Below are 27,979 nucleotides of genomic sequence, written 5' to 3' on the forward strand. Positions count from 1 at the left end.
TCATCGTATAGAATCAAATGACAAGGATGGAATATAAGAAGATGTTGAGGTAGAAATAGATGAGTTCAGACAAGAGACCATCTGCGGCAGTCTTTTCCCCAAACCTTAGTAAACATTATTGTACATCTGGTTTTCAAGTGAAAAGAGGGTGTCCCCCTCCAAACAAAAACAGGAAAATGACCCCCCTCCACATTGCAAAGAATGGCAGTTGTTTAAAACTCCGGTCTCTTTATTGTCCAGGGGTGGGGGGGAGGGAAACAGCTCTACCCCTTCCCCCATGGTAATAAAACCTAGTCTCTGTGCCAGTTATCAGAGTATCTATCTCCTGCTTCACAACCGCTTCATGTCTTTGGTTCAGGGTCTGATTTAAAATAGGCAATGCCGTGTGCCCAGGAATGCAGCCTGGAGGAGACTCACAGGATAAGGGCAAGGCCGGCAAAGAGAACCTCTCTGCCTCCTCGGCTGAAAGGAACAGAAGGGCATTGTTTCCCCTCCTCTGGGTTCCTCTGGCCACACCTACAGAGGTGTAGGCCAGCACCTACAGAGGTGAATCAAATTAAGTTCACAGGAGAAAATTTTAGACGTGAGAAGATGGATGTTCTGGGGCCCTCAGCAAGCAGGGAACACTCTACTGGTCCAGAAAGGCACCTGAGCATTGCCCAGCATGCCACTTTTCATGTAGAAGGTGAGAGCGCCAAGCTGTCTCCCTAAATAATCTGACCCTGGGCAAGCTAATTAAACTCTGGGGTCCTGCATTCCTTGGCATCTTGGGCTTGGGCTCAAACACACAGCCTCCACAGCCATTCCTTAAAGGTCACTGTCCTGGATTAGAAGGTTATAAAGGTAAATCCTACCAATCACCTATAGACACATTTGGGGGTGGGGGAAGGGGGGCAGGTAACACCACATCCCTCCCCTCTCAGTGATGGCCAGAGGCAGCAGGACCCAGGGCCTGCTTCCCACCTGAACCCCCTGCCCTCTCCCCCATTTCTCTGCCCCCTCCACCCTGTCCATGCTTTCTCAGTTCAGTTCAGTCGCTAGTCGTGTCTGACTCTTTGCGACCCCATGAACCGCAGCATGCCAGGCCTCCTTGTCCATCACCAACTGCTGGAGTCCACTCAAACCCATGTCCATTGAGTCGGTGATGCCATCCAACCATCTCATCCTCTGTCACCCCCTTCTCCTCCTGCCTTCAATCTTTCCCAGCATCAGGGTCTTTTCAAATGAGTCAGCTCTTTGCAGCAGGTGGCCAAAGTATTGGAGTTTCAGCTTTCTAGCCCCACATAAATGAAAGCAGAAGTGATGATTCCCCAGTCACACCCTTAAGCATCCTAAAGACAGCTCAGCTTTTCCTCATGGTCAACCATGATAAGAACCCTATATTTCAGGGAAAAGGCCACATATTCTGGGAATTACTTAAATAATAGATCTTTCAACCACCTTCTTGATGAGTACCACTGCATGAAAGCATAAAGTCCATGGTGCAGGCCCTGTTAAGCTGTGTCACTTCACACAGATGCAGTGATCATAAAACTGTCCCATCTTCTCAGCCTGAGCAAGATGGGCAAGATTCTCTCAGGCATGCTACCTGTCTTTGATCTGAACACTAAACATTCTTTAAGCCTTATCTGCCTGTGAAGCACAACCTTGCCTTTCTGGAACCCCTCCTTGGGTCCCTCATGGCACAGAGCTTTGCAGCCGGGGCTGCTGGGGAGGGTGGACTCGCCAGTCAAGCAGGCCACTCTCCGTCCCCCAGGTTAGCCTTTCTGGGATGGGGCCACGCAAATCTGCAGCTGGTTCCAATGCAAATGGAATCTAGCTGAGCTTCAAGTTCATTCATTCACTTGGATACATTTGGCCTAGCCTGACTGAGAGGAAAGACACAAGATTCTTTCTTGGGAATTCAGGATCATGAAAATAATTTCAAAGGTTAAAATAAAAGCTCATACTATCCACTCAACACCTCAAAGTACTTCAGAGTTTAGAAGATAGGAGGGAACCTTTGTTTACCTTATTGATGAGAGTGACTATATCTCCTTCTTTGATTGTCAATTCATCGTCGTTCTGTGCCTCATATGGAAATATAACTTTGCAGTAATCCTTGGCTGTAAGGAGAAAAGAAAACACAACCTTTAAAATGCTGTATCTAATGAGCTGTCCCAGGAGGAGATGTTCTCTATCACATCAACTGCAGAGAAAGGCACACTTAACCGACAAGACACAACTGCTGCATAAAGAAACAAGGTTCACCATCGGAAAACCACCCAAGACGGCTCATTTTTGGTTCATTCATTTTTTTATTCTCACTCTTTTCCCTCACAAATTAGGTGATGTCATGAAAGCCACTGACTGCTTTGCTTCTCTCAGACAGAAAAGCAAAATGGTTTCCTTGGTCTCAGAAAACAGGGTGTCCTTTTATAGGCTATTTTACACACCATTTTATATCTTCTTCAGGTGGATTGTGTAGACACAACCTACAAAGAGCTTAAAAGCTTAAATTTTGCCCTCTCTTCTGCACATCACTAAATCAGAAATCAAGCACATGCATATGTTATAAAATGGTACTCAAAACAATGGGAAAGACTCCAGTATGGTCTGTTAAGAGACAGAGGTCAATGTAGCTGTTTGTGATCATGTTTCAGTCACAAATGGCCAACAAATGCTGACCAAATGTTCTTTACACACATATGTGAGGTGGGGGCAAACTTTTCAAATATGTTTCAAGGTCCCTCTATGGGAACCTGCCTAATCAGAAAGGGGGTTGTTCAACAGTAAGGAAACAGCTTTCACCCCAAAGAGAAAATGCTGAGGCCAGTCAAAATCCATTTAAATGTGCCCTGAATTATATGCTTTGGAAAGTCTACCTGATACTAAAACCTTCACTATTTCCACAAAAGCACCTGTTTAGAAGACAGTGAAAATATTTGTAAGGTACTGGGGAAATTAAGACTTTGAAAAGAGGTTTAAAGACTCAGGACAGAAGGTAGAAAGAAAAATTCAAGAGAATTAGCACCTACTGGGTATTTATTATTCTGCACCAAAGTCAACAACCCCAGTGACTTTGAATGGCTTTAGATATTTCCCAAGGATTAGGCCAGTTCCTACAGACAGATTACAACCTAGAGGTATATAAGTATCAATTATATTATCCCTGGTAAAATTTACATCACTAAAATGTGGGGATTTTTTTATTATGGTTAATATCATATCAATCAAAGAGAGTGATATATAAAATCAAGGCAATAAAACATCTATAATACAGACACACTGGTCTAGGGTTGGGATATGACAGAGAGTAGGGAGGGGACGAGGGAGGAAGGGAGAGAGGAAAGAGAGGGACTAACTTTGTTGACAGATGTTTTTGCTTCCCATTCAATGACTTGAAGATATCAGTTATATCCCCTAGCCTAGTGTGGGAACCCTTCTGTCTTAGGTACTCTGGGAAGTTGATGGCTTTTGCTCCTTAACTCATCCTAAGAGGCACTAGTTCTAAATCCCATCACCATCAATCCACCCAAATATTCCTAAGCCCACATGGTGCCATCTCTCTTAAGTTAGCTATAGCAAACCTCCCCAATTCTGAATGGGCCCAAATGTTCTAAAGGGAGGGGGGAAAGTCAAGCATCTTTAAATTGGATAATGACAGCTCCTTACCAATTTTCCTATTGACTGTATTAGTGAAATATGACTACCCCACCTCAAAACTTGCAACAACACTGAAATAAATGCAGTATTATTGGAGAACTGCCCTGCAGTCTTTGCTTTAAGAATAATTTGTTGGATCAGAATCATGGAAACGTTTTAGAAGATAAGACATCTGTGGCCAACAAAGAAAAGGAAAAAGTCATGTTTCTATTCCTTTCCACCCATCAAAAATAGTCAATTAAGTGTGGTAGACATTGCTGGTTAACTACCCGGTCACTATTCCCCATCCCCTTCCCAGTTCATAGAATCCTAATTTGCTCAGGCATTATTTTCAGGAATAGGGAACCCTCCCACAGCCCTGGGGATGAGTAAAGTATGTCTAGGCAAATAATACTTTTATAACCATTTTTACATTGAAATATAGTTAATTTATAATGCTGTGCTTGTTTCAGGTGGACAGCAAAGTGATTCAGTTATGCACACACACACACACACACACACAGTATTCTTCTTCAGATTCTTTTCCCACACAATTTATTACAAGACATTGAATAGGTTTCCTGTGCTGTAACAGTAGGTCTTTGTTGTTTATTTTATATATAGTAGTGTATATGTTAAAGCAAACTCCTAATTTATCTTCCTCCACTTCCCACTATTCCATTTGGTATTTTTAAGTTTATCTTCTTTGTCTGTGAGTCCACTTCTGTTTGGTCAATAAGTCCATTTGTATCAATTTTTTAGATTCCAAATATAAGTGACATCATATGATATTTGTTCTTGTCTCATTTACTTAATATAATAATCTCTAGGTCCATCCATGTTGCTGCATATGGCATTATTTCATCCGTTCTATGGCTGAGTAATACTCCATTGTATATATGTACCACATCTTCTTTATCCATTCCTCTGTTGATGGACGTGTAGGTTGCTTCCATGCCCTGGCTACTGTAAATAGTGCTGCCATGAACATTGGGGTGCATGTATCTTTCTGAATTATGATTTTCTCTGGATATATGCCCAAGAGTGACATTACTGGATCATATGGTAGCTCTACTGTTAGTTTTTTAAGGACCTTCCATACTGTCTCCATAGTGGCTGTACCAATTTGCATTCCCACCAACAGTGTAGAAGGGTCCCCTTTTCTCCACATCCTCTCCAGCACTGTTTGTAGACTTTTTAATGATGGCCGTTCTGACTGGTGTGAGGTGATGCCACATTATAGTTTTGATTTGCATTTCTCTAATAATTAGTCACATTGAGCATCTTTTTATATGTCTGTTGGCCATCTGTGTATCTTCTTTGGGAAAATGTCAATTTAGGTCTCTTTAGACAAATAATATGTATTTCACTCCCCTTTGTGGGTGATTGGTTGAGGAGTGTGCATGTGATCCACTTCTAGCCAATGAGATGTGAGAAGAAATGTCCTGGGGTGGGGAGAAGCTGTTAGCTTTTATTCCCAGATTAAAAAAAAAAAGATACATGAGAAAAATAGTTACTCCAGCCTTTTTGCATTTAACACTGTTTCACCCTTGTTGGAAGACAGTACACAGTTTTGTCCTGCCACAGTCACATTTCAACCATGAAAGGAAAGCCAAGAAAATCAAAGAGGAAGTGACGTTGAGCCCTGACACTGTTGAGATGTCTGTCAAATTATTCAACTTCAGGGGACCTGTCCTTGGATTTCTTGTTATCTGACTTAAGAAAATTTCATTGCTTATCATCACTTTGTGGTGAGGTAGGTGTTACTCAAAGCAGAAGGCTCCCTGACATGAAGGAACTGGGAAGAAAGAGGACACTTTCAGTAACCTCTTCTGAAACACTTCACTATAATCTGCCTCCCCAACCCAAACCTTCTTCCTATGTATCTTTCTCATCCCTTCTCCCACCCTCCCCCCACCAACTCTTCCCTTGCTACCTTAAGACCTGGCCTCCTAATAGGTCAGTAAATGACTATGAAATTGACTTATAACCAACAGAAGTGAGAAAACATTTTTATAAGAAAGTACTAATATGCTTTTAAAATGTTTCATGAGGCCATTTCATTTTATGGTCAGTTTCCTTATAAGCTAAAGGAGGGTAGGTGTTCCTCTGTCATTTTTTAAAAAACAGCTTTAATGATGTATGATTTATATACCATAAAATTCACACATGTAAGTTGTACAGTTTGAAGAGTTTTAATAAATTTATAGAGTTGGGTGGCCATCACTGCAATGCAGTTTTAGAACACTTTAAACATGTAGCTATGCTGTTTAATATGTAAAGCCTTAGACGCAAAATGATCTAGAAAGCACCAATTTTAGATAAAAGGAGGAGGTAATAGTGCCAGTGACTACCGTCAACTACCTCTCTCTGTAAAGCAGGTTCCCACACAATACCTCACCCATCTTTGTATCTCCAGAACCTGACATAGCTCCCATTCAGTGTTTCTTGATGATTCTCTAGCAACACCTATAGAGTAGAGGACTATGGGATAGCAAAGCAGGAAGAGAGGATTCTGGGCTAGAAGTCAGGATGGTCAAGACTGGGTTTGGCCCCAACCAGTACTTCCCAAGCACATAACTTGAGGCAATCCCGCTGTTGCTCTGGACCTCACGTCCTCAGGTGTGAAAGAGAGGCTGGCCCAAGAGCACCAAGAGGAGCGTTCGGCTAACTTTAGCAGGACTCTTAGAGCCAATTTAAACGTATTCTAGAACTCTAATATAAAACAAATAAAAACAGAGCTCTTTGGTTAAATTAGAGAGTGAGGCTCGTCCATCTTCTCCTCAGATCCTCAGAAATATCTCAGTGAAATAATGGAGGCATCAAAGAACACACTGGGCTATACATAAGTCCCAGCCACCTCTGACCGTTCAGAGCTCTGGTCATGAGCACCAAAACTCACGACACTCCTGACCAAACATGACAACTACTTACCTCACATTTTAAGTTATTATGATATATTTGAAAATAAGAATTTTTGTTTTAAATTCTGAGGCATTTAGGCCCTAACTCAGCAGTATTGGGAAATAAGAACATTAGGCTGGTTTGGCTATATCAATGGTTTTAAGATATTCAAAAGTAAATTCAAATGTAAAATAATATATTAACTGAGACTATGATTTTAATTTTCTAGTCTGTGGAATAAAAATGTTTCTTACTTTAATTCAAATATTTACTGAGTTACCACCATGTAAAAGATGGGCTTCCCTGGTGTCTCAGTGGTAAAGAATCTGCCTGACAACGCAGGAGAAACAAGAGATGCAGGTTTGATCTAATCCCGGGGTTGGGACGATCTCCTGGAGAAGGAAATGGCAATCCACTCCAATATTCTTGCCTGGAGAATCCCATGGACAGAGGAGCCTGGCAGGCTACAGTCCATGGGGTCACAAAAGAGTTTGACACCACTTAGTGACTAACAACAACATGAAAAAGTTACTGTCAGTTCTTGGGCTTGTGATATACAGGTCAGTCCAACCACCCTCACACAGAAGTCCAACCTAATACACAAATAAGCATCAACTCACTATGACAGAATATTGTCACGGTGTTTCAGAGAAAGGCAAGACCATATTCAGGAGAGAGTTCACAAAAGAGCAGGCATTTGATAGGTCTTGAAAGAAGGGTATAATTCCAAATCCCTTTTCAACGTGGGAAGATTATAAATTTTAAATGAGTAGTAGACAGAGATGGAGAGTAAAGGACTGAAATTAATTTTTGGAGGCAGGCATTTTCCATCTATTCATCAATTAGATGGATTTAATTAGTCCAAGATCAAATAGGAATGAATACACACAAGCACATCAAGAAATAAAGACACGATTTATCCAGTGATTAAGATGATCGTGTCTCTATTTTTTCTTTAGAAAGATTTAAAAATATTAATAAATTAGCATAAGACTGAAACCTTAAGTCAGTTTTTAAGACTTTTTTGTCTCAGAGTCCTTTAAGAATCTGATAAAAAGCAATGACTCTTTCCAGAAAAGAAAAAAAAAAAAAAAAAAAAACACAGATACATTCAAAGGTACAGAGAAAATGTGTTATACAATATCTGGTATACAGTATCAGAAGGGTCAAGGACCCTGAAACAAAAATTGCCCAGTTCCCAATCAAGAGCCCCTTATAAGTGGTGACTGGCATTGCAATTTCAAGAAACACCAAGAAGTCCAGTCATAATTCACATCCCTTTCAAAAAAGCCCCATTATGCCAATCTCTAAATTTCTAGAAATTTACATGAGATTAAAAACAGATTGTTCAAGGAGTTTAATTCACATGACCACACCCGATGACACCCTTCAACTGCCTTTATAATCTATTTGTACAAAAAGCAAACAAACTTAAGAAAATACCCTCACCTTAACAAAAATAGCAGGAAAAACAGAATAAACATGTCAACAAAGAAAACATACACACACCAAGAAAGTAACATTAAATTTAGGACAATTCTTTGAGCTCAGCTTAGGACATGAAGATCAAAACTCCATGTGTCACAATGTCTGGTCGGAAGCCTTCCAGAACTTTCAGCAGAGATGGAAAGTATCAGGTCATGCCTAGAACCAGAGATTTTCTTTTCTTCTGAGGACACCACAACAAAAATATCAAGCTCAGTGGTATCTACTTTTGCCAACATCAAAATCTGAAAATTCTTTCATTAAACTGACAAATATTATCTGAGACACTACTGGTTCATAATCCCTTATTCAGAAGCCCTGGGGACAGAATTTTTCAGATTTTAGAAAGGAAATACATTGCACACACCATATAATATGTAACATCCCCAGCTGGGATCTGGGGCTATACCCAAGCATCAAATACATTAAAAATTTGCAGCAAATGGATGCTTCGTCACCCCAAATGGGATGAATGAGCTAGTGGTAAAGAACTGGCCTGCCAATGCAGGAAACTTAGGAGACAGGGGTTGGATCCCTGGGTTGGGAAGATCCCCTGGAGGAGGGCATGGCAACCCACTTTAGTATTCTTGCCTGGAGAATCCCCATGGACAGAGGAGCCTGGGAGGCTATATAGTCCAGGGGGTCGCAGAGTTGGACACTACTGAAGTGGCTTAGCACATACCCACATTCACATTAGCCCAGAACAAGTTTTATCACCCAAGAAGTGATAAAGCCTTCTAGTTTTCGGGAGTGTTTTGTACTTTGGAATTGCAATAAGGGTTTGACTTCTATCATGTTCTGGGGAAAACTGAAATAAGACTAGTTATCTGATTCTCAAGGAGTTTATCATTAAGAAGAGGAAATAAAGCATGTATATGCAGAGCTCTGGACAAGGCAACAGGGAAGAGAGTCAGAGTGATGTGTTTGGATTAAAGGCTTAGAAACTCGGAAATGAGGAAATCACTTCCTAAAGCAGAAACTTGGGGTCCCTTCCTAGAAGAGGAAAATAGCATTGGCCCTGCCTGGACAATGTTCCAGGCCTTTGACTAGAGTGGGGTGGGGTTTCCCAACCATTCTTGATGACAAGAAGCAGACAACTAGTCTTATTTCACTTATTCTCTTTAACACTCATGGGAGGGGTAGGATGAATACATTTATTCAAAAAATACTGAGTGTCCAGCATGTGCCTGGTGGCAGAAGATACAGCAGTGCCCTCCTGGGGCATAAGTCCACATCAGCAGTTCGCAACTGGGTTGACTTGCCTTCCCATGAGACACCCACAAAGCCCCTAGATGTTCACGGTTGTCACAGTGTGGGGGGAGATGGTAACTGACATCTAGTCCGTAGGGGCTGGGAAGCTGCTAAATACCGTACAGGACAGCCCCCAGCAAAGTCTGATGTGGTCTAAATGTTCACAGGGCCCAAGTGGAGAAAACCTGGTCTATATCTAAACTCGGGGAAATGAAACACAATGTCTTTGCCACTACATTGTCAACTCTGGCCCAATGCTTTCTGTCACGAAAAAGTTGACCCCTCTGCTCTTGCATGTTGATGGGAATATGACTTTCAAATTATTTCATATATATGAACTCTGCCACTTTTTACTCTCTTACTTTGAAAAGAAAAAAAAAATCAAAATGTGACAGGCAAAGGAAGCCTTTCTGTTCTCTAATATGGAGCAGACAATGGCTCCTCTCAAGGACACCTTCTCCTGCTCAGGTGAGGAGAAACTCCGAGTCTTTGGGAGGAAGGGAATCCACCAGGACAGCAGAGCGAGAGTTCACTTTGTCTTCTAAGAGGACTGCATTTGAAATCCAGGTCATCTGCAGCGTGGGTAGGCTGGGCACCCTTGCAGAAAGACCCCCACTCTGAATCTGTGTTGGGAGCATTTGATGAAAGGTGCTTTCCTAAGGTGAGCAATGACCCCTGAGACACTGAGCCTGAGGGCTTTAGGACACATCAGCTGTGGGAGAAGCTAAAGGGATGGGTAGGACACACATTTCATATCAAATGTGCCCAAATTTCCAGGCCCAAGAGTGAGCGAGCTTTGGAGAAGATAAAAGAGCAAAAACACCTATCCTGGCAAAAGAGATGAAAAGAGTCCACAGGTAAGGCTGGGTGAATGCAAAAGGGGAAGAGGGTGGCAGAAGGCGAGAAGGTTAGATAGCATCACTGACTCAATGGACATGAATCTGAGCAAACTCCAGGAGCTAGTGAAGGACAGGGGAGCTTGGCGTGCTGCAGTCCGTGGGATCACAAAGAGGTGGAAACAGTTTAGTGAATCAACAACAACAAGGCTGGGAAAAATCCCAACGTAAGGGGAGGTGACCCTTTTTTCTCCTAATCAAACATGTAGCGAGAAAGTGAAAATTAGCTCAGACTCAGAAAGTAAGAATCTGCAAATGCGGATACAAATGCAGATACAGCCAGCTGCAACATGAACTGGAAATAGTATTCCTTCCAAGCACACACGCTACAGCTGCAAAGGGTCCCAGAAGCCCCTTCTCTGAGAGAGTGACTACTGCTTTTTTACTCCCTGAGAAAGTCTGTCCTCTAAGACCACAGGCGATCAGAAACTTTGCTTTTATGTATCGTATTAGTAATAATGACGTGTTCCAACCTTTGTTGAAGGAAACAAGTCACTGTGACACAGACCAGCACAGGGCCTCCTGTAAGGGGTACTAGACACAGCCCTGCTCGTGGATCAGTGGTTCCCAAAGACACAGGACCTGGGTTCAGCTCACAGACCAGCTGTGATGTGGCCCCACTCACACAGCCCTGTTTTGTTTGTTTGTGTATCAAAACCCTGCTGCTTCATCTAAATTTCACTCACTTCCGCCTCTCCTCCAAATCTGTAACTGCTCGATTTTGTTCGGTGCAATGCTCCACAGGGTTCGTGGGCAGTCCCTGTGTTGCAATGAGCCCAGAAACGTGACCTTGTCAAACTAGCCTAAACCAGGAGCTCTTGGGCTGGCTGGGCATTGGCAGAGGCTAGAAAGAATGAGCATCTGTCAAGTCCCACAGAGCAACCACTGCTGACCCCCTGGGAATCTGAAATAAGCTCGAGGGTCAACAAACGTGTTCTTTCCCTCCCAGTGACTGTGAACTTGGGGAAGGAGACTCGTGGCTACTACACTGCTTTGACAAGCCTCTGTTAGGTACAGAGCCTGGCAAATTGAAATCATTTCTAATTCTCCATCTGCTCCACCACCACTGTTGCCAGTGTCCACTGAGTCCCTGACACTTTCCTGGACTGGATGGTGGGGGTGGTGGGCAGAAGACACCGCCCCCACCGTGAGGGATAAATGATAGCCACAAGGCACTAGGTGTCACCGTCACAAGGGACAATGCCTAAGCAGCAAGTCAAGGAACAAAGTGATCAGAAAGGTGGTACAAGTGTCCAGTGATAATGTGAGGGGAGGTTAAGCAGGGCAAGTTTAGCCTTTGCTCCCCAGGCATCGTTTGGTTAGAAGCCTGACCTTTGTACACATTCTGTCAAGGACTATTTTTTCTCTAACCTACCTGCTCAACTGGTCCTCTGAATCTCTAAGACTGAACTGTTTGTTCAGGAAGACGCTAAAGAACTCTTTCTTCAGGCTATTTTTCTATCCCACAGAGGCCACAAATCTGCATCAATTGTAGTCAGAAAGAGGGGAGCTCCAGATGTGGTGAGCTGGAGGCACCTCAGGGCACTACATTTATGAATATTTAGACAGCTTTTCTCTTGTTATGAAAATTATGGCAATCTGTTCCACAGCATGCGTTTCTGATGAATTTCAATATCATAAAAGCTTTATTGGGGGAGGGGAGATGATGTTAGTTGTTTAAATAAATCCTGATCAGCTGAGTTTCACTTTCTCTCAGAAGATACCAATCTACACTGAATATTTTTTGAATCATCATAATGCTTACTCGTGACACGAGCTTGTATTGGGTTGGCAAAAAAGACCGCTTGGGTTCTTCAGTAAGATGTTACCAAAAAACCCAAAGAAACCTTTTCAAAAATATTTATCTATTTATTTGGCTGCACCCAGTCTTAGGTTGTGGCACATGAACTCTTTGTTGTGGCACGTGGGATCTAGTTCCCTAACCAGGGACTGAACCCCCGGCCCCCTGCACTGGGAGCTCAGAGTCTTCGCCACTGGACCACTGGGGAAGTCCCCTGAACAAACTTTTTGGCTAACCCAGTATCTGAACGCGCTAAGGAGACAGCTATGTGGGAAGGCACATCTCTCCTCTGTACTGCTGGGCAAGTTGTTATGGGTATGACTTCCAACCGGAGGAAGGAGGCTGTGTTCTTCCCCAAGCTCAGGGTCATTTCGAAAAGTGGGTCAGCCCTCTGTGTCCTTCCACCTGAACTTGGGTACTACATCAAAATCCAGAAGCAGCAAAAGGTTCCAAATGGAGGGGGCTACCTGGTAGACTAGGGGCCCTCGTGGAAATCATGGGAGAACCATTACCCCCAGAATTTGCTCTTTACAATGGAAGCCAGAAAGTGTGTGAGGGGTGAGATTAAACTGCAGCAATCTTGCTCTGGCTCCATGAAAACATGGCTATCAATAAAAACCTCTCCAGGCTTCACTGACAGTGATCATTCTTCCCAACCACCTACACACAGACTTATCTCTATGGCATCTGTGCCAAATGACATCCTCTCATATTCCGACTCAATTGTTCACATCTTTCTTTTGTCTCTCCCAAGGGCTGTTCAATTCTTGGAATGCAGAAAGCTTTCACTCTGAATTATAAAGCTTTTGGAACTGAATCAGATAGTGAAGATGCTGGGAGAGACCTGAAGACTTCTCTCGAGTACAACCCTCTGACTTCAGAGACAACGCAGACAATGAAGAGCAAGGCCAGAGAAACACAATTATTTGCCCAAGGTCACACAGCTAGCTAAGAAGAGAGCTAGTCCCGGAACCTGTGCTTCCTGACTCTCAGCAGAACACCCCCGCCACTGTGTAAAACCACTCGTTATTAACAACTCAGCCCCACTCTGTGATGCATCTAGTGATAGACGTCGTTAATAGATACTTGTGGGACTGAAAGAGGCGTGGGCAAGAGTCAGGATTCTCCCACATGCTCAAGGGAGTTGAGCATTCTGAACTGTGTTAAAATCCAGGCCCAGGAAGCCCATCTTAGATCCCAGAATCACTTTCAAACTGCGCTGTCTGATATGGTGGCCCCTGGGCATGTGTGGCTTTTGATAATCAACACGTGGCTAAGCCAAGATGAGATGTGGCATACATGGAAAATACACGCTGGATTCTGAAGATTCAGATGAAAAGAGAATTAAAATACCTCATTTAATAATTGTTTATGGGTTACACATGTTGAAAGGATAATACTTGGGATATATTGAGCTAAATAAAATATATTTAAATTGAGTTCACCTAATTCTTTTTTAACCTGTTTCTTTTCTTGTTTTTTCCTTTTTTTATTTTTTAATGTGGCTATCAGAAAATGTAAAATCTTTTATGTGGCTCACATAGTATTTCTATTGGTCAGTACTTCTCTAAAACTCCTTCCACACCCACCACCTAACCCTGCCAAAAAAGACTTGAGTCTCCTGCCTGCAGATATTACTGAGGACAAAAAGATCTATCAAGGATATGCTCTTATTCTAGTGTGAGTTCTTGAGGCCTGAGGATGAGTCACTTAAGCATATCCTGCAGACTGTCCTAATCTGTGTCACAATCTTACAAGTGACACTCAGATTCCCCCAGCTCTGCCTCCCCCAAACCAACTCACAAGTCACCCTAGCTTCTATTTACTCTGCAGAGAGAGGAACAATCTATAGGGCATTTTTCTTTCACTTCTATTGAAACTCTTTTCCATTAAAAAAAATTCTCTGTTTCTCAGAGTCTTATTTCTGCAAACATGACTGAGGTTGGTGAAGGCCACTGGTTGTCACCTGTCACGAGGACAGCCTGTCCCAGGGACCCCATTCCAATTACCTTTGAGATTTGATGTGTCTTCCCCCCTTCCTGCCCATCCTCCACTCCAGCCATTCCAGCAAACTTGCCTAATAACCTGGATCACTGATAAACTTGTTAATGGCCAGAACTACAGAATGAGCAGTTGAATGGAAGGAAGGATGGGCTACCGTCCAACCGGAGAAAACATTATGGAAGTAGTTTAACTCTGAATTCATGTAAAGAAAAAAGTTTCAGGATGCTCTTCAAGAATCTTGAAAGTTTTAGTGTTTAAATGGAGATTTAGTATTAGCATTCCAGCAACTGGGAATTTGTTGGAAAAGCACAATTTCTGTCCCCACCCCAGACCTGCTGCCTCATAAATTCTGGAGGTGTGGCCCAGCTCTCTGGGGCACACTCAAGTTGGGGACCTGCTGGATTAGAGCGTTAGTCTAGTGAGCTTCCTGCCTCTTAAACAGAGTCTGATTGTATCATTAACACCTTGAAGGCATGTCAACCTCATCTGAACCTTAACCATTAAGACAGCTGCACCTATAACACCCATGAATGTATTTATCTAAAACACCATTTGGGGCTTGGCAGTCCCATAAATTCATTTTTTATGTCTAAGGCAGTAACATTTACTTGGCTCTCAAAACTACCTGTTTTGCACTGAAAAAGGAGTTCCTGGTATATTTTTCGAAACTAAAAGAATACATTTGTGCTTGTTCTTACATTAATCATAATCACATATGTATGATAGAGCTTCTCTCAATCTTTGGATTTCCAAACTAGATTAGTAGTCTGTCTACATTATCCTCATGAGGAAATCTGAAGCTGGAAAAAAAAAGTAAGTGAAATCCCTAGAAGGAACTGCAGTATTTATTCCTGACTAGAGCACGTTCAGAACATTCCAGTTATTGGAAGAATGACTAAAGGAAGTGGAGGGCTCCCAGACTTAGCAAATACAAACACAGGATGCCCAGTTACATTTGAATTTCATATAAATAACCAATATTGCATGGGACATGCTAAAGACAAAAAATTGTTCATTGCTTATGTGAAATTCAAATATAACTGGGCGTCCTTGTATTTTATCTGACAACTCTAGGATGGGGAGCAATGACCGCTGGGAAGGTTGGGGGGGCAATTATCCTCAAATACTTAAAAGACTGTTAGGAGAAAAATGGGCTAAAATCAATATAGACCCAGAGACTAGAACCGATGGGTAAAAATGACAGGAAGAGCATATCTGGCTCGACAGAAGACAGACACTTATAACTATAGGAATACAACAGAGCTGTGCTGAGGAGTCAAGATTTGGGAGTGTCTGTTGAGTGGTTAGGCTAAAACATAAAGCCTCTCTGACTTGACGGCCTATGAATCTCGACACTGCTTGAATTGCCATTTTCTAAAACCTTCCTGACTCCTCAACTTGGCAGATGGATCCACGTATACATGGATAAGCCCTGGCTCTGCAAGCAGGTGAGAAACAAATGGCAGGAAAGCATCTTCTTCCATCGAGGAGTTCTGAATCGAACTCGTGCCCACCCTACTGGTGGAACACAATGAAACCTATCTGGGTGCATTTTTTCCCTAATGTGCTATTTAAAAAGCCATTAAGATTATATAAGAATTTTTCAAAAGTGGCTCAATGATCATAAAGCCATTCACTGCTTTCAAACATAAAACAGATAAACAAGGAAAACTCACCCTTTGTCCGGCTGTCCATTTCTGGTTTTGATGAATCTGGAGTTGCTGCAGTTGGAGGTAACTTCTTGCCAATAGTCTGAGGGGGGAAAAGATGATTTTTACTTATCAAGATTATTCTCTGCATTAAACAAAGGAATAAAAACATCAAGATCATGATGACGAAAAGCTCACAGCTCATCCCCCAAACCGCACACTTAGGTTTTGGTACTGTTCTAGGTAATGGCTGCCTGTCTTCAATTAGGTCTGGACCTCAGGGACAAGTAAGTCGGAAAACCAGCTCAAAAGGGCTTTATCCTTGTAGGCAAGCCATATCTCTTATTGCCATTCTTCCTTGGCTCTTATTAAAAGATTGATTACTTTCAGCAGAGAAAACAGGTACATTTCCCCTCATTTTATGAGAAATTGGCTCAATCTATGGCCCAGAGCAGGTGCTTAAAAGTATTTGCAGCGTGGAAGAAAAGCATAAAGAGGGAGAGCACAAAAGGACAGAAAAAAGGGAGGAATGGAGGGATCGAGGGACAGAAGAACAGACTGATGATGGACAGGTGAAGGACAGGCAGAAGCCACAGTCCACAACAAATGTGCCTTGTTGCGTCTCCTTCTAGTCACCTACGAGCCAACCTGCGGGGAGAGGAAGCATGCTTGTGTCCTCCAAGGTAGGTCTGTCTGCCCTGAAGGTGGAACAAGCAGGGCCAACAGCTCCCTTCCTCCTCACCAGCTTTCAAACCCTCCAGGGTTTTGAGTAAGGCCAATGCTGCAGACCCAAGACATCTACTTAGCAATTTTTTAAAAAATACATGAGTTTGAGTTCGTTTTCTTCTCTTCATTCATAGCTAATTCTATTGTCATTCATTATTTCTGGACCCTCCACAGGGAAGACTGGATATTGTCTCTGACTAAAGATAGTCCCCCAAACACAGGCAACTCAGCGACTCAAAGCCACAAAGAAGAAAAACAAGAGTTCCAAAGAGGAGGTCTGGCCCCACTCTGCTCCTCCGCCGTCACATATGTGTGCTGGGGATTAATGCCCAAGGAAAACAGCCCCTGACGCAGGGAAACAGCTGTCAGAGCCAAGTAGCCACGTGTGGCAACCTCTCCAGCAACGAGGGCTTTTCCCAGGCAGAAGTCTAGCCACTGGGAAAACCAAGCATATCGGCCCCCTTGAACACATGAAGGGGAGTAAACTGCACGATTCAAACACCACCCTGTGGCCTGCTTCTTCAGATACAACTGGTTCACCACAGTTTTTCATTCAAAAAAGTTCCTCATGCTTCAAATGCTGAAACTAACATTAAATATGAATATATCACAGAAAGAGGGTAAGATAAATCTAATCCTCAGCCCTTCATGAATTTTTAAAAACATTTGTGACAGAAAGCCTTTAAATTTTACACGGTGACATTTTTATTTAGTGCCACGGGGCTTTCTATATTGGATAAGAAATGAAACCCCAAATATTATGCCGCTCCTCAACCACCGCTAAGTACTCAAACTAATAACATGGTGTGATTCTGACAAAACGTCAAGGACGAAAAAAGCTGGTTGTTATTTGGCCATAAGGTCACATTTGATGAAAAACTGTTCTTAGAATTATCTTGAAACGTCAGGAAGTGACAATAAAAATAGAGGCTCTCAGAGTGTTAGCCGCATTCCTGCTCACACTTCCAACAGAATCTCTCTCCCTTTCTCTGGTTTTCCCTTTTGGGGACCAGAATCAAGCAACACTATTGTCAACAAATTTGGAAGAAGAAAAAAAAAAAAAAAAAACAATGAATCCTTTAGTTACTGCTGACAGTAGAGAGAGGAAATTAGGAAAACAGAGCAGTAAACATAATGCCCAATCCTGACTTGGCTTCCACTCCTGAAAAAATCAGACATCCAATGGTTTGGGCCTTAAGCCAGATGCCTTCCTTTAGAGAAGCCTTCACAGGTTGTGTATTTTTATGACTCCCCCTTATTTGGTAATGAAAGGAATTGTGGCCCTCCAGCTCTGATGTCTTGGTTTACCAGTGATATCCCAGTTTACCAAGCTAAGGGACATCAAGAAAGGCCACCAGTTAAATACACCTACTTCTGAACAGAAAGATATAAGAAAGCAAAGATTACTCTATTTTTTTTTCTTTGTATTTCAGAAAATACAGCACACTGGCCTCTGCATGGATCCCAGAATTGGGGTGGTGGTGAAGCTGACGTGGCTGTCATCTTCTGGGGGTGCTACATCTTAACTTCTTTCTTCTTCCTCATATGGGCCCTGACTAAAGGTCGAGAGGAATGCCAGCTCCTCCCCGATCAGCCTGGTCTTCCAGGAACCTCTCTTTTCTCTAGGACCCAGACCTAGAGAAGTTTGCCTCCCAGACCCGTGGCACCAGCCTCATCTGCGGACTGTCAGGAAGGCCAATTCCCAGGCCCCGCCCAGCCTTTCTCAATCATAAAGCCGGGGGATGGTGCCTGGAAGTCTCTGTCTGAACACACCCTCCACGGCATTGTGATGTACATTCAAGTGTGACAACCACTAACCTCGATGTAAAAGGATTCCATTAGCACTAACCAATTACCTGTTCCTGGGATTAACAGCTTGGGTGCCTAGTCTCGAACCTAGACAAATTATAAGACATCTTTCTTGCTCTTCTTCCTTTCTTCTCTACCTCCTTCCACCAAATGCCTTCCCCTTCTCCAGTCTTACTGGCATAAGAACTTGTCATTGCCACCAAATGAGTCACTTCAGAAAACACATGAAGTTTAACAGAGCAGACAAGGTGACAATATCACTGAGGGAGATGGTGGGTGGGGGCCAGGGGAGTACAGGTGGCCACGAGACCCTTCACCAAAGGAGGACTGAAAGGTTGAATGAATGGATAGCAGATGAATGAATGGACAGTAAGATGGCTTTGAAGCAAAAATGGAAGACTATATCTAGCCTCCCTGGGCTCAGACTACCTTGAAGGCCAGGTGTGTAGATCCCCATGACTGCACCAACCTTCAGGGAAGGCCAAGCCCTGCTGCTCTTCAGTGGCATCTGGGGTGGGAGGTTTCTTCACTGGACAAGACTCTCACACGCTCAAGGGAAGTTAGCAACCCTCGCTCCTGCCCAGTTAATAGCCTAGAGTGGTTCTTCATCACTGTGTCCACCCCAAACACCCTACACCTTTTCCAAATACCCCATCTGAGAACCTCTGTCCCTTACTCTTCCTCTAAATACAAGAAGAAAGACAAAAGGTAGTGAAATACTTCTTTCTCACCAGACTTCTAGCTTCCCCTACCTCTGAAAACATCTGGACTAAACATGAATGGAAACCCTAGATTTTAAAGGGCACACATCATGAGAACAATGCCCAGCTCCAGTGCACACAAGGGTCCTATGTAACTGAAGGTCAGCCACCATGCAGGTTTATGTGAATGGAAAAACTGGGGAACTGTATCCATACATCTCTCATCCACTTAGCAGGCAGTAGAGGATGTGGATGAGCATCCAGGATCTCCACTTTTGGCCTCCTCAGCCGAGTTCAGAGTTCCTGCCCTCCTGGGTATCACAAAGAAGATGGTTTATGCCGGGCAAGTACAGGCCCTACACTTATGGGCTGTGCTGATGCTGCTCAGGATGCAGCTCTTCCATCTTCTAAGAGATCTGCAAATGGGCCCACTTTATCGAGCACCTTCCAAAGGAGGGGGGCTTCCCTTGTGGTTCAGCTGGTAAAGAATCCGCCTGCAATGCAGGAGACCTGGGTTCGATCCCTGGGTTGGGAAGATCCCCTGGAGAAGGGAAAGGCTACCCACTCCAGTATTCTGGCCTGGAGAATTCCATGGACTGTATAGTCCATGGGGTTACAAAGAGTCGGACATGACTGAGCAACTTTCACTTTCCAAAGGAGGGACTCCCATGCTCTGCTCCATAGCTCAGCCCATGTGCCCTCCTCTATTCTGTGCTGTGGCTAAAGACTTCCCAGGATCCACATCCACGTGCTCTGGTCTGACTTCCCCCAACCCAGAGGCCACTGCTGGTCTGGGAGTGGATGTATGTCTGGAGCTGACGTGTATGGAGGGGGAAGCTCTACAGATGGTGACTATCTTCAACACACAGTCATCACCAAGTTGGTGTCAACTTCTGTCGCTCCTGTCACGCCCTAAACTCCAATTAAAGCCTGATTTTTAAAAATAAGTAATTCAAAAAATTCTGTCCTTTGAATAGTTAATATCAGAAGTCCCTCACCTGTGAGCTCTCTTGACAAAAGTATTAACCACAGTTTCAGGGGAGTTTTGTGAACAGTAAGAGCATCATATACACTTCCAGCTCAGCAAGATTTTGGTAATAGAACATCAGGACAGATAACTCACATATGATTTCAGTTAGTGAAGTTAGTTATTTTTTTTTTCTTTTCTGTGCCAAAATGAAGAAACTAATGCTTGTAGGAAACACAATCACTGGATTGGACTCAAGTGGAATCCGGTTCCCTCATGACTAATAATCTGTTTCTCTTTGCAACTGCTGGAGCCTGAGACCAGGATCCCGCTCAAACCAAGCACAAAAATCACTCCTCTGACTTTATTCTAATTCAGATGCAAGCTCCTTTGAGTGCAAAAAAATTTCCAGTTATAGGACAACGCTAAGGAGAGGAAAGTTTAAGTTTCACCTCTGGAAGTCTCTTCTCCAGCACGATCACAGAAAACTGAAATCACAAAGGCAACCAGGTTGGCGGGGCAAGGGGAGGAGGGAGAGAGCTCTGTACGTCCTAGCAGTTAGTGGAGCCCCACTGTGGGAAGACTAGGCTTTCTGGCGGCTATTCTAGGAAAGGGTGATCTTCTGAGGAGCTAAATGGAGACAGCATTCAAGTGTTTACACAAAGCCAAACACAAGAGATGACGTTTCAAAAAGCTGGTGAGATACAAGATTAAGGATGGCTCTTTGAAGGCATTAATTTTATTACACTAGTATCTGACAGTACTTTCCCTTTCTGTTCAGTACAGATTTATTAAATCCAAAACACATGAAGCAGTGAAGCAGACGAAAAGGCAAGAGGATGCTGAATGTCCCTGCAAACACTGAATCAGCAATTCCCTGGGTTCTCCAGAGTGGTGTGTTGAGGGGTGCCCACCCATTGCATGGTCAGCCCAAATCCTGGTCAAGATACAGGCCATGGGAGGTCACGATGAGAAGAGAGACAAAACAGTGTCTGTATATGACCATATCCACAACCTTTCAGCTTTCCTTTCCCACCATAACTCAGAGAGATATATAAACTGCTAGTTAAACTCACTGTTACCTTTTTTATTTATTCTTACAGGCTCCTTTCACAAACATCTATGACTGATGATATTATGAAGTCTTCTCGGTGCTCAGCAGGGAGAGGCAGGAGCAGGGCAGAAGCCCTGTGAGCAGCCAGCTACTGTCTGAGCCGGAAGAGAACTAGTACAAAAGAGTGTCCATACAACAGAGCATCTGTGCACTTTTAATAGAAGATTTTTTTTTTAACTTGCTGGGAAATTTACATTAACAATTGTCAATTCACCCACCTTTGACTGGCTCAGCTTAAATGACTTGATCTCAACAGAAGATATGCCAGAATAAAATACAACTCAAAATTCTAAAAATCAAATGCATAGTGCAGTAGGAAAAATATATATTTGGACCTCCATCCTAGGGACAGAGGTTACTTTCGAAATACCTCACATACCACTGTGTTAATTCTGACATCTCCAAAGGGACATGCTTCATGTGAATCTCTTTCAAACTTGGCTACAAGAGAAGATAAAATGTAAAAAGTAATCTTCTGATTATGATGTTCAGCTTAAGACTTACAATTATTCACATAATGTGTATTTCCCTGGCTGTCTTGAAAAGTTAGTGATAAGTCAAGTAACATGAAACCTCCCGGCCCAACCAGAGTTAAAGACCTTGTCAGATTCACAGCTGCTTTAGAAGTATTTGAAGTTTAACTGCTTTTCTCCTTCTTTCTTTTCAGAAACAGTGCCCTCCTTGAGAGCAAAGCCTAGATGTTAATTATTCTCTTATCTCCACAAAGTAAAGGGTCAGGAAGTGCTCACTGAATGGAGCCAGAAATCTGGGGACGACATCTCCTCCGCCTTTGCCTTACCATTAGCATCCTACCACATCACAAGAGCTACATGAAAGGAGCTGTCCTCCTTGACAATCCAGACCCCTCTTGGAGTCCTGCTGTTTGTCACTGTCACATATCAGCTCTTCTAGCCTGGTTTCTGATAACAGCAGATTCTATTCTTGGCCCTCTATGGCCCCTGTCTCACTCCCTCGTTCTCATGCACATGACTCCAATCTCCTATTAATTATTGGTTGCCATAAAGAAGAACCCAATCTCAGCCAGGTTTCTGGTGGACCTCTCTCTGCTTGTGACTTCCAAATACTCTTCCTTGCTTGCTCCCTCACATTGTCTCAAGTTCCTATTTATTATGATCAAAGGACTCTCACTTGGAGGGGTCACTATCACTCATGTATGTGTACACACACACACCCCATTCTCTTGTTCTGAAATAATTTTCCAAAACGTGTTGCCAAGATGTTCCACCAACACACCAACTCAGCACCTCAACACCTAATGTCACAATTTGGTAAATGTGGGAAACACAGAATACTTGGGCTCGAAGAAGTCCTGTAGTTACAGTGTACTTTTATCCTTAACATTATTTCGGAGTTTTCTAAATTTATGTGAACACATCCCACTTCTTTGATACCTGTCGACACATCGCAAGAATGAGCAAGCTATGGAAGAGCTGGGTGAGAACATTACCACCTTTGCTTCCTAAATTCTCTTGCCTCATCCTCTCTGTCTCCTAGACTCACAACTTGGAACCCACCCTTGACTCTCTTACTGTACCTTTCCATATCAAACCCACCACCCAGTTCCTGCTTTCAGATTCATCCCTTCCTCTTTGACCCCAGCCTATGGACTTAGCTTCTGTCACAGGGACTATTTTGAAAGTTTTCTAGACAACGGTCCTATTCCCCAATTCAAGTCACTTCTTTGGATCTCCTGTAGACTCAAATTTTAATCACTCTCCACCATCACCCCATACTATATCTACTTAAAAACACTCAGAATATATACTGTTTCTCAATGGCTATTCATGTAAATTCCCAAAGTCCTGAAGAAATTTGAGGGTTTACTTCTAATCGCTGCAACGTGCTAGATCTGTCCATGGCTGGCATCTTTCTCTTGTGCTCTTAGACAAACAGCAAACTTTCTCTGACTGTAAGACACCTAATCCCATCTTAGATGCTTCCATTAGATCTTCCAGGGTTTACTCTGTCAACTTGTCCAACAGAAACGTTAGTATCTATCCTTTTACTGAATGTGCTTATATGAAGTCTGTTTTATATTTGTATGTTAAACACACACACTCTCTCTCTGAGACACATGTGTGCATCAGCAGGAAAGATGTACCTGAGAATACGAGCCAAATTCTAGAATTTATCATGCACTGTAACTTCTGCCAGGATCTGATCATTTGGTTCATTTGTTTGCTTTTTGAATACCTCAGGAGACCATGCCCTAAAAAAACTGGAAAGAACCATCCAATACATGCATTAATGGGATGGGTTGGATTTTCTCTTTGTCAAAGCAAAATAACTTTCTGAAGGTGTACTAGAGGCTTCCACTCATGCTAGGGAAATGCAGTGCTAAAGAACGAATCAAAACCTTAAGCACTCAATGAGGTGGAGGATGTACATTCAGACAACATTAAAAGCATAGAAGGCAGCTCTCCAAACGTCTGACAGTATATGAAAATGCTATTTCTATTTTACCCCCACTGTTCCTGAGAGAGGAGCCTGCATGCTATTTTGTTGTAGGACATCTTATTCAAAGAGGATAAACAAGCCAAAGTAAATTTCCATTTCACATACTACTTTGGCAAAACACAATTTACCATTATGCTTTCAAAAGACTCTCTTCTGCTGTTAGGACACATAAAAGGGAATCTCGTGCCTTTCTTCTACCAGAGGATTAGTTTTATCTTTTGATTAATAATACCTTCCTTTTAGATGCATTTAGAGAATTTAAGAAGAATGTAGAAAGATGGTAGGGCAGCAGGGAATATCACAGGGCCAGTTTGAGTTACGTTTATCCAGGGCTTTAATAAGAAACTGCCTACACATACATGGAGCAAGTCCTAATTTTCTAATCAAGCAGCTGTATGAATTCAATGAGCATACAAGATCCTTCCCAGCTCTACAGTATTTTGACTTATTCAGTCCCAACATAGTCTAGGCTATTCCCCTTACCTGGGATAGCATCTTTTCCTCTAGTATATCTGAATTCCATCTCACCTCTAAGGTGCAACTAAAGTCCAGCTAGCTAAATGTATTCTACTGACATGCAGCTGACATGTGATCATGACATTTTTATGTGTATGAGATACTTGAGGGCAAAGTATTATTCAGTATTCCTTTCTATCTTTAAAGTGCTCCATCACTCTTCCTTCATTCACCCTTCCTTCCTTCTTCCCTCCCTTCCTTTCTTTCACTCACTCACGTGTTCATTTATTTAGCATTCTTTTCTAGAAATACCACCATGAGTGAACATTTGACTTTGACCACTATTACAGGGACATCAGGGGCTTACCAGGTAGTGAAGTGGTAAAGAACCCACTTGCCAATGCTGGAGACACAAGAGACGTGGGTTTGATCTCTGGGTTGGGAAGATCCCATGGAGGAGGAAATGGCAACCCACTCCAGTATTCTTATCTGGAGAATTCCATGGACAGTGGAGCCTGGTGGATTACTGCCCATGGGGCTGCAAATAGTTGGACAGGACTGGGCAACAGAGCACAACAACACAACCATAAGCCATGATCCATGCTGGAAGCTGGGTTTACAAAAATCAGATGGGCCAAGCCTGGATCTTTAATGAGTTCAAAGTTTAGCAGTGGAGACATACTAATTAACCAAGAACCACAGTGCAAAGGGATAAACATGACAATATAAGTATATATAAAAGAGAAAAAAAGAGCCATTAACAATTCTACATGGGAAAATAAGTCTCAGAGCAGTGATGCTGCTGCTGCTGCTGCTAAGTCGCTTCAGTCGTGTCCGACGGCTGGAGTTAAATTCTAAAAGATGAGTAGGAATTTGCCCAGTACAAAATGGTAGAAAAAGCATTAGGGCTAAAGAAAAGAAGGAGCAAAGGCAAGAAGGTAAGCAGAGAATGGGGGCTTCACAGCACAGAATGGGGCTGACAAAGAGGGGATCCTGCAGGTGGGGTGAAGGGAGGGGGAGATGCCTGGACCAGGAGGTCAGCAAGATAAACGGGGCCAATGTTACAGTCTGTGCTTTATCTTAAAGGCAACTGGGAGTAAGCAGAGGTATGGTCTGATCACATTTTTGACTTTAAGACCAGTGATCTGGTGGCACTGGGAGGAATGAAGAAGAAAGAGCACACGAAAGTCAAGGAGATCTTTAGGAGGTTGACACAATGATCCAACTGAGGCAGTGAAACTAAGGATGCAGAAGAGAGGTTGGAGAAACACATAGACTGCCAACATGTTCATACTCCACAGTCATGACGGGGATAAATCAGTGACTGAATTGGTGTGTATACAGATGGGAAAACACCCAAACTCTGTTATGTTCTTAAGTCAACATATATGGATTCAACAGAGATGTTGAGTGCCAATGGTATAAGAAGAACGTTAAATTCAGACCCTCACTAGAGAGGCAAAAAAGCTGGAAACAGAGGTTCAGAGGAGCATGGTGGAAAATCTATCCCAATGAGAAGAACCACAGTGGATGTGTTTCTCAAGTCTCTGATGCTGGTGTGGTGACATCAGTGAAAAAATAGTAGGTCTGTGATAGTTTTGAACAGTTAGTTTACTGTTAAAACATCAATCCATCTACCATTTGAAAAGATTAAAAAAAAACATAAAAATACATAAGCTCTTGACACATATGAAAAAGAATCTTTCTAATCTAACAAATTTCAAGTAAACAGTTTAGTCAAGTATGTCTCCAAAAATGTCTTAAGATAGAGGCAAAAATGGGAAATTTCTTTCCCCCAAAAGAAATTTCCAGACAAGCTTTTCTGTCCTTCAGAGGAAGGAAAGGAAATGAAACAGTTTCAGTCACAATAAGTTAATAAGCTATGCTAAGCTTGTTAATAAGCTATGAAGTCCATAATAAATAACAAAGCAGGCGGAGCTGGTTTAGAAAGCTGACCTATATTTTGGGGGCATCATCATGAAAACTGTGACCAACTGATACCTGATTTCAGTGTCACCAATAAGGTCTCACTATGTACTTCAGGACACACTTTTAATTTCTCAGGAAGTTCCTTAAAAACATTTGGAAGCTCTGTAATGTATTTATATTGCTGGCATAAAGATCTAATAACCAATCAGTATGAGCACTACTGGTTTCCTTATAACTCTGACAAGCTAGAAGCAGCTTGCTTTTGTTCTAAAAGTGATATTAGTCATATTTTGTACATGTAAAATTTTTTAATTATGTATTTTTCAAATCAAAATGTAATGTCCTCTATTCTAGGTATTCTGGGTCTTAGAATCATGGTAAGAATATTCATGCAAACGTGAATCTATAAACATGTAGCTTCTTGTTTCTTCTCTGTAAGCTGTTGGAGTACTCATTTTAGTTTTACGTATTTCTAAAATAAACATTTCAAAATCCCCACCCCCACCGCATCAAAGAAAAGAAAGAAAAGAGGTAATACTTGGAACAATGTTTTGTTGCTTGGTTTTCAAGTAAAATTGCTACTTACAAGGCTACGGCATACAATTAAAGATTATCCAGCCTTAAAAAAAAAAAGGAAATTCTGACATATGATACAGCATGGATGAACTGTGAAGACATTACATTAAGTGAAAGAAGCCAATCACAAAAGGATAAATACTAGACGATTCCTCTCATATGAGACACCTAAAATAGTAGGAATCACAGAGACACAAAAGTAGCATGGTGACCACCAGGGGCTGGGGCAGGAAGAAGGGAGACTTGCTGGGTACAGAGTTTTGGTTTCGCAAGGTGAAAGGAGGTCTGGAGACAGACAGATGATGGTGATAGTTGTGTAAAAATGTGAATGTACTTAATGTCACTGAACTGTACGCTTAACAATGGTTAAAATGGTAAGTTTTATGTTATGTATATTTTATCACAATTTTTACAAAGGCTTAGGGTATACTGCTCTTTCTCTACCAGCCTCTCTCTATGAAGGAATACTGACTAGAATGGCAAAAAAAATTGCTCATGAGGCTCTGATATCCTGCTATTTAATATTCAACCACAAAATCATTAGGGGTGCAGACAGAATGTAGTGAGGTGAGTTACAGAACAAACCCATCTTTATCCAGAAACTCACCTCAGTCTTCCAGTAAAGACTCTTTCCACTTCTCTGAAAGATAACCGACTGTCTCCATAAAGACAATCTCTAAATCTGGCTAATGTAAATATTACTAGCTCTGGCTTAAATCCTGTAGGACTCATTCCTTATGTTCATCAGCTGCTCTACAGATTCCCAAAGAATAACACTTACTCCTTTTTGGAATCAACTAGGCTCCCCGATTTTACAGAAGAACAGAAGAGAAAACTGCACCAAAGCTTAAAGACTCAATGACACTACCTTTATATTTTATTAGAAAGAATGAGTTCACATCACATACTTATGCAAAACAGGGACTTTTAAGCACATCCAGAGGTCAGGTACACATTGCTTACATTTTCTAGATGTAGAGCTGAATACTTAGAAAGATGACCCCAAGGTGCTCCAAGAATGGAGGTCCTCAAAAAGAGATCCAATTAAACTCAGAGTAGTTTAATGACTAGTTATTAAGATATTAACAACAAAAAAAGATATTTAACAATGAGGGGTGAACCCAAATTCTGTGCCTTCCATAAAAATATCCTAGATGCCAACTGTTGGAATTCTCTCACTTCTTCCTATTCCTACTGAACTTGCTTTGAATCTCTAGAATAGCATTCACTACTCTCTGCCTTGTAATTATGGCCACTGATGTATGTATCTGTTTAACAGACTGAGACTATAAGCAAGACAGGAAGGCAAGGGCTGTATTGTGGTAATCTTTGTATTCTGTGATGTGTCTTGCACACTGGAGGTACGAAATATTCGTAATTTACTTCAGCCAACAATAAATTCAACATCCATCCAAAACATTTAGATTTGGGGGCTTCTCTGGCAGTCCAGTGGTTAAGACTCCACGCTTCCAATTCAGGGAGTATACATTCAAGCCATGGTCAGGGAACTAAGATTCCACACGCTGGGCAGCATGGCCAAAAAATTTTAAAAAATATTAACAATAAAAAAAATTTAGATTTATGGGGAAGTCCTGTGTAAGATGCACTT

The 27,979-nt window shown here is 42.2% G+C and overlaps 1 protein-coding gene across 9 annotated transcripts in view; it reads right to left on the bottom strand.

Moving 5' to 3' along the window:
- Positions 1-27,979, bottom strand: part of SH3KBP1 (SH3 domain containing kinase binding protein 1) — a 333,390-nt gene that overhangs the window by 83,612 nt on the left and 221,799 nt on the right. For all 9 annotated transcript variants that reach the window (XM_027533395.1, XM_027533394.1, XM_027533396.1 and 6 more), the window contains 2 exons: positions 15,642-15,717; positions 2,011-2,105 (listed from right to left, as the gene is read on the bottom strand). In XM_027533395.1, coding sequence (XP_027389196.1) covers positions 2,011-2,105; positions 15,642-15,717 — 171 coding nt within the window. The remainder of the gene's footprint in view (positions 1-2,010; positions 2,106-15,641; positions 15,718-27,979) is intronic.

The sequence above is a fragment of the Bos indicus x Bos taurus genome, chromosome X (assembly GCF_003369695.1).
Source record: "Bos indicus x Bos taurus breed Angus x Brahman F1 hybrid chromosome X, Bos_hybrid_MaternalHap_v2.0, whole genome shotgun sequence".
Taxonomy (NCBI): domain Eukaryota; kingdom Metazoa; phylum Chordata; class Mammalia; order Artiodactyla; family Bovidae; genus Bos; species Bos indicus x Bos taurus.